General features: G+C 37.5%; 1 protein-coding gene across 1 annotated transcript in view; it reads left to right on the forward strand.

Annotated features, from left to right (window-relative positions):
* VPS13C (vacuolar protein sorting 13 homolog C) overlaps positions 1 to 6,702 on the forward strand; it is a 211,599-nt gene that overhangs the window by 21,837 nt on the left and 183,060 nt on the right. Inside the window, 4 exon segments of the mRNA XM_075069560.1 lie at positions 836 to 898; positions 3,475 to 3,490; positions 3,493 to 3,530; positions 4,163 to 4,243. Coding sequence (XP_074925661.1) covers positions 836 to 898; positions 3,475 to 3,490; positions 3,493 to 3,530; positions 4,163 to 4,243 — 198 coding nt within the window.

Genomic DNA, 6,702 nt, shown 5'->3' on the forward strand with positions numbered 1-6,702 from the left:
AGAAAAAAAGCCCTCCAGAGTGACTGAAAACTTAATACTCTGTGATTATATAGCTGGACTTGGCCCTCCAGTTTGGACAGAGGGCTTTTCATATCTTTGTATACGCAATTGAAGCTGCTGATTGTTCAGTGTATTATAGCAGGAACAGAATAGTAGGCATCCATTCTAAAAAAAAAAAAAAAAAAAAAAAAAGAAGAAAAAGAAAACTCCACAAAGTTTTTAAGGAGTCTTAATACTATTTAGATCAATAATGGAGGATTTTTGTGTTTAAAAACTTGACTATTTTAGATATTTCTTTTGGGAAAAGAGAGAGACCAGGAGTTAACTGTGAAAGTTACATACATGAAAAGAGGAAAAGTTGTATTGAGGCTTAGAAAAATGTCCTCTTATCTCAAAGAAGGTGAGAAGCCCTTAAAAAGCAGAATGATGTAACCAAGACAGCTGTTGGTTGGAGAGTATCTCCATGTGGTTTGTATGGAAAAGGGGGGGATGTAGACATGGGGTGTGGGGTGGAGGATAATAGTTGGATCTCACCAACTAAAAGAGATTTTCACCTCAATATTAGATGCAAGAAGGGGCTAAAAATAATCCCCCTAAACTGAATGAAGGGACAGATTAATGGAAACTTTTTTAGAAGTTCCTGCATGGTATCAGATTTATCATGGGCATAGCTAGTTACAGTGAAGTGTATGTTACACTGAAGATTTAAATTCCAAGGCTACAAAATGGAGCCACTGTTTTAAGATGTCTAATGAGCTGATAGGTGTTTGGTTTGCTGCATAAAATAATACAATATTTAAATAAAATTTCCTTTTTATCCTTTTCTGTTTTGTAGATCACAGATCCCCTTCGGCCACTTTCTTTGGGAGTGACATTGGGTGAACTTAGTTTACTGGTAATGGTTGTGTTTTTTAGCTCTGTTTCATTTAATCTAATTTATGATGAAGAACATAGTTACAGGATTTAGAACATAATACAGACTTGCTGAACAGATTTGTAAACCGACTACTTGGTTCTGTTTACTTAAAGCTGTGCATGTAGTTGTGTTTTGCTTTCAATCAATCACTGTCTCTACAACTATTATTCATGTTTTTGTGGTCAAACATGGGCTGAGAGCCCGTAGAGGAAGGTCTGTCTGTGGCTTAGATTACGTCACTTGACCTCATGCTTCAGCTCATCTGTGTAACTGGATAGAAGGAAGTGTTTATTGCTGATTTTACATTAATCTGACCTAGGTAAAATAGGAGAAACAATTCTATGTTGCAGTACTACTTGGAACAATTTTTTTCTAGGTCAGCTACTAAATACAAGGAATTCATAGAAAATACAAGTTCAGTCAGAGCTAGTTAACTAGAAAAATCTACAGGAGAAGAGAAAAAATCATATATGGATATTTTTGCTTAATACTTTTGTGAATTCTTTGATGTTCAGTAACACTTGAAAAATGCAAAAAGAAATGTAACTTTCTTTATCATTGATCTGTTGGACAGGCTTAACATTTTGGTATTAGATGAGAAATCTAGAACAGTATTCTGTGAATTGTGTCGAGATGGAAGCTGGGATTGTGAAAAGCACTTAACTTTGCTCACATTGTGGTCAATGCCATCTCAGCACTGAGGGCTTTTGAAATCCCCCGCCTTAATCTTCGTATTCATGTTACTTACACATAGGTCCCAAAACCTAGCTCAATATTCTTTTTTTAAAGAAAGATAGAATCAGCAATGTTGATTCTGGAGTGTACACTGTGTTATTCATTATGTATGTGAAACTTGAAATTCTTGTTTGAGGTGACCTCTACATACTCCTATTTGTGGGAAGCACCTTGTTTTCTACTGCCACTGAGTTTATGCAAAGAGTTGGTCCTTGGAACCCCATGACTGGTGCCAAAGGACATTCAGTTTTCTGAGATGAAATTACTGAAGTGTCGTATGGCTTGAACCACTGCAGCCTTTATCTTCTTTAGGCCCTACACCAGCTAGGAGGATAAGAGTGGATTTCCTCCTGCAGAGGCCAGGTTGGTTGGGGCATTATTGATCCACAAATTTTCTTGATTTTTTTTTTTAATTAAAACAATAAGGAGTCCAGTGGCACCTTAAAGACCAAGAGATTTATTTGGACATGATCTTATGTGAGTAAAAAACTCCACTTCTTCAGATGCATGGAGTGAAAATGACAGATACAGGCATAGATATACTGATACATGAAGAGAATGGAAGGGAGTTAGCTGTCCCTATGTCTGTCATTTTCAGTCCATGCATCTGAAGAAGTGTGTTTTTTTGTTTTTGTTTTTTGTTTTTTACACTCAGAAGCTTATGCCCAAATAAATCTGTTAGTCTTTAAGGTGGCACCAGACTCCTTTGTTGGTTTTTGCGGATACAGACTAACATGGCTACCCCTCTGATACCTGATTTTATTATTGCTCTGTAATATGGGTCGTAAGATTTTTTTGTTTTTAAGTTTGTTGTACATCTCCTTTGAAACAAACAGCTAAACAAACTGGATCTTTAGTCTTTGGATATGAAAATTCCATGGCCAGCAAAACCTCAGAGGATCTGTGTAGGAAGGGCATTATTCAGTGAAGCGTGTCATGCTCCTAGATGAAATTGGGCCAGCATACATACTGCTTTGTTCTGTTGTGGAAAGCCTATTCCCAGATCACTGCTTGGTAACATAGCAATAGGGAGTGGAGGGTTCTGTGCCTTGATCATTGAAAAAGGCCTTAAGACCTCATTGACTATATCTGGCATAGGATCGGTTGTGTGGCCCTCTGAAACCAGAGAGACTGTACTCCCCCGTCAGTGTCAGGCAAATCAGGATAACTTAGGTACTGAAGAAACCAGTGCTAGGTCATGTGCTGTACCTGGCTCTGAGAGCTGGGAACAGGATGTCAGTTTCCATCAATAAATCCTTAATTTTGTATATTTAACTCTGTTGTCTAAATTTGATTAACTTTGTAGCTTGACGCACACAAAGTTAGCCTTACATGAACAATACCAGTCAACCCTTAAAAATGAATAACTCCTAAAATGTTTTATGTTTAAACATCCATAGTTCTATATTATAGAGAAACTAGTTTTAAACATATTGGGTTATGTAAGTCTTAAAAATCCCTATATGGTAAAATGTATCAACACTTTTTTTTTTTTTTTTAAGAAAGTTATGTCTGAGCCGCTTTTGAGCCTTGTAAAGGGACAAGGTGTTGAAACATGAAATACATCACATAAGTGGTCAAACTTTCAAAACCAGCCGACAAATTTCTTTGCAAAATTTGTCCACAGGATATATACACATACACAGAGAAGCTATTTTGGCTTTTCATTGCCATAAATTATGTTAAGTGTTGTAAATGTGTGAAGTTACCCAGTAATTACCTCAGGTTTAAAAACGATTAAAAAAATCGCTTGAAATACATGTTACATAATGAATTAAGATGGCTTATGGAGAATAATTTCAAATGTTTTTCAACTTCTAGACAGCAATGAAAACTGGACACTTCCATTTTAAATGAAGCTGCACAAACCATATACAAGGTAATAAGTCAGTTTCATTATTACTTGGGTCAGGAGTGAAAACTGGACACAAAAATATCATGATAAATACAACTCAATTCAGTAGTCCACTGAAAGGGTCGAGTGGGGGGAACATACTGGTTTAATTGAACCAAATAAGGAAGTCATGTGCTTTTTTTTTTTTTTTTTATATTACTTTGTAGCTCTTCATTCCGTATGCCCTTGTTTTTCAGTTTTTTCTTTTTATAACTAGTGAGAAGTAAAACCATAGTCATTGCTTAAATACAAGGCATTTGTAAATGGGGTCTTCACACTAAGCAGCAATCTGTTCATTAAATGAACTCTAAGATATTGTTAGCCTCATGCAGATTTCAGCTCCCTTACTCAAGGAATCAAATATTGGCCTCAAAAAGCAAATTGAACCAGACACATCTTGCATTCATTCTTTTACCCTCACAAAATAGACTTCAACTACAGAAGTAGGAAAAGAAGGCCAGATTTTTGAGCAATGCATTTAAATCAAATTTGGCAAAAAGAATTTACCATCAAAATGAGAATTTTCACATACACTGAAAGCTTATTTCATTAATACAGAAGTTGTATTGTTTGTTTTAATAAATTGCGGAATACATTGAGTTTTCTTTACTTTGCAGCTCCTGCGTCTTGATTGCCTCAGTGCCTACTGGAATGTGGGTAGCGAGATGTATTATCATGGCTCCCGTGAAAAAATACTGGTAATTTAGAAGGCTGCATACAGTAAATGGTTATGATACAAATATGATACTACTATGATAAGCTCATCGAGGGAGATTTCAAATTCAGAAACAGAAATTAGGTTCCTGCTCTCAATTCTGATGTAAAAATCTCCTTCGTCGTATGTATTATGCTCTGATCATTAAGGAAACTTTTAGGCAAAGCCAGTAGAGCTGGGTGACTGATTTTTATTGTCTCCACTCCCTTCAATTATCTAATAAAATCATGAACGTAGGAACTGATCCTGTTAATATTTACTAGTTCTGCGGACTGTTGAGCGTTATCCCATTGATTTGTGGGATCATAAAGACTATCAAGTACTATGACTGTAGAATTCACAATGTTGGATCATTCATTATAATGTGTTATCTCATATCTGATTATTTATATTGTTCAAAAACTGATTGTGGGCTACCTACTTTTTTTCTCATTTAATAACTTAATCTGGGCTTTGTGTTGGTTTCTCCATTCATAGAATTTTTAATTTTGATATGGTAGCACCTTAAATCTGGATCAGAGTTCAGGACTCTATTATATTACACTCCCTTCAGAGGGTAAGCTAGCCCGTAAAAAAGGGTTGGGAAGGAGATGAGTGCTAAAGTGATGTGTCAAGGATTATGTGACTAAATAAGACCTGCCGATGTGGATAAGAGGAGACTGGTGAGCAGTCATAAGTCCTAGGAGCAGTAGACCTGGGAGATCAGAAGAAGACAATAGCAGGGAGAAGAGACCTGGGAGTCAGCTCTCCATCAAGAGTAGGAGGGCAGCCAGGAGGGTTGGCAATGTGGAAAGAGGCATTTGGAAGAAGCAGGACAGGTTAATGTTTTCGAGGTAAACAATCTGTGGTTTTTTTTTTTTAGGGTTCCCATAGTAAAAGGTGGATGTGGGTTTCCCAGGGCTGTTACATTGGAAGGGATGCAGGGTTCTCTGCTGTTAGAGAGGATGGAGAGACTTATGCTGCCACCTAGTGAAGTAATATACTAACACCTATGAAAAAGGGGAATATGAAGACACTGGCTAGAGCCTGAGGGAAGGGGACTGCCGAGAGTATGTTTTATGAAAGACAAGAAAGACTCTTGAGGAGAAAGGGCATAGCCCAGCAAGTCTGGGACAGAATGTTAGTTGTTTTGGACTTGAGATTTACTCTGGAAGGAGTGAGCTTCTGTAAGTTGGCTGGAAGGCCAAGATGTCTCAGCAACCTGACTAGTTTGAAAGCCAGGAGAATATTTGAGAGAGGGAAAGTAAGGCAGTGGATGGGACCAAAGTCAGACCAGGAAGGTCTCAGCTACACTAGTGTTAGTAGTCCATCACTAACTATGATGACAATATTGTCACAGTTCTCACCTATGGCTACAAGTAACAAAGATATTCCCTGCCCCAGGGATCTTACAGTTCTGGTGTTGGATAGGATGTGACATATCAATAAAACCAAATAAAGCAGGGTGGGAGCCTGACCTAACAAAACTAGGTTGAGCATTAAAATGGACGGCTACGTTTGCAGCTTGACCAACCACTGCCCAATGGAAGTGACTTGTAGACATCGCAGTAGAGAGAATTTTAGAGAAGACATTTGAAGGACGATAGAGTGGTGATTTATAGATTTTGTTGTCCCTACCCACAGTTGTAAGGATCAACATTAACGAAAAGCTGGAGAGACTTGAGGGAAAAGCAGACAACTGCAGGAACAAGGCTGCCATTGTTGGCAGAGGAAAGATAAAGATCAACAGCTTGATAAGTTGGTATATATGAAAGATAGGGTGTGGCTAAATAACAATGAGCTTTAAAGACAAACAGAGGGAACTTGTGTTAGCTATGGTGGTGAATGAGGAAGATCCAGGAGAGTGACATGAGTGGACAGTTGTTATTATGAACCAGGGAGATGGTCATAGCAACAGTATTTTGTATGTGTTTGAGAAAAATAATGAAGGTGGCATGAGGGCCAGGGCAAGACTTTACCACGGTTTGAATACCTGGGCTAAGAGAGAGTGCCATATCTAGGTTTAAGGCAGGTAGTCTGGTTTTAACTCCTTCAATCTATTATCTAAATGAGCAATAAATCATAGAATAATGCAATTTTTATATACACAATCTTTATCTCTATTAACTAGCAAAGAAGACTTGTTGTGTTAGTAACAGTTTCCCTTTCTTTGCAATATTAATACATTATCTTGTTGTAAGATAAACTCTGGCAAAAGCAGGACTTGTGAACACAGTGCATTAAAATATGAGCCTAGCCATGATATCTTAACTGAATTAGAAACTTAAATTGACTATCATACAGGTTTACTTTCTACTGTATTCCTAATCTAGTATTGCCTCTTACAAAGTGGATGATTAGCTAGCTATTAGAATCATAGAATCAAAAGGTTGGAAGGGACCTCATGAGGTCATCTAGTCCAACCCCCTGCTAAAGGCAGGACCATTTTCCCTAAATAATCCC

This window comes from Chelonoidis abingdonii, chromosome 9, assembly GCF_003597395.2.
Source record: "Chelonoidis abingdonii isolate Lonesome George chromosome 9, CheloAbing_2.0, whole genome shotgun sequence".
Taxonomy (NCBI): Eukaryota; Metazoa; Chordata; order Testudines; family Testudinidae; genus Chelonoidis; species Chelonoidis abingdonii.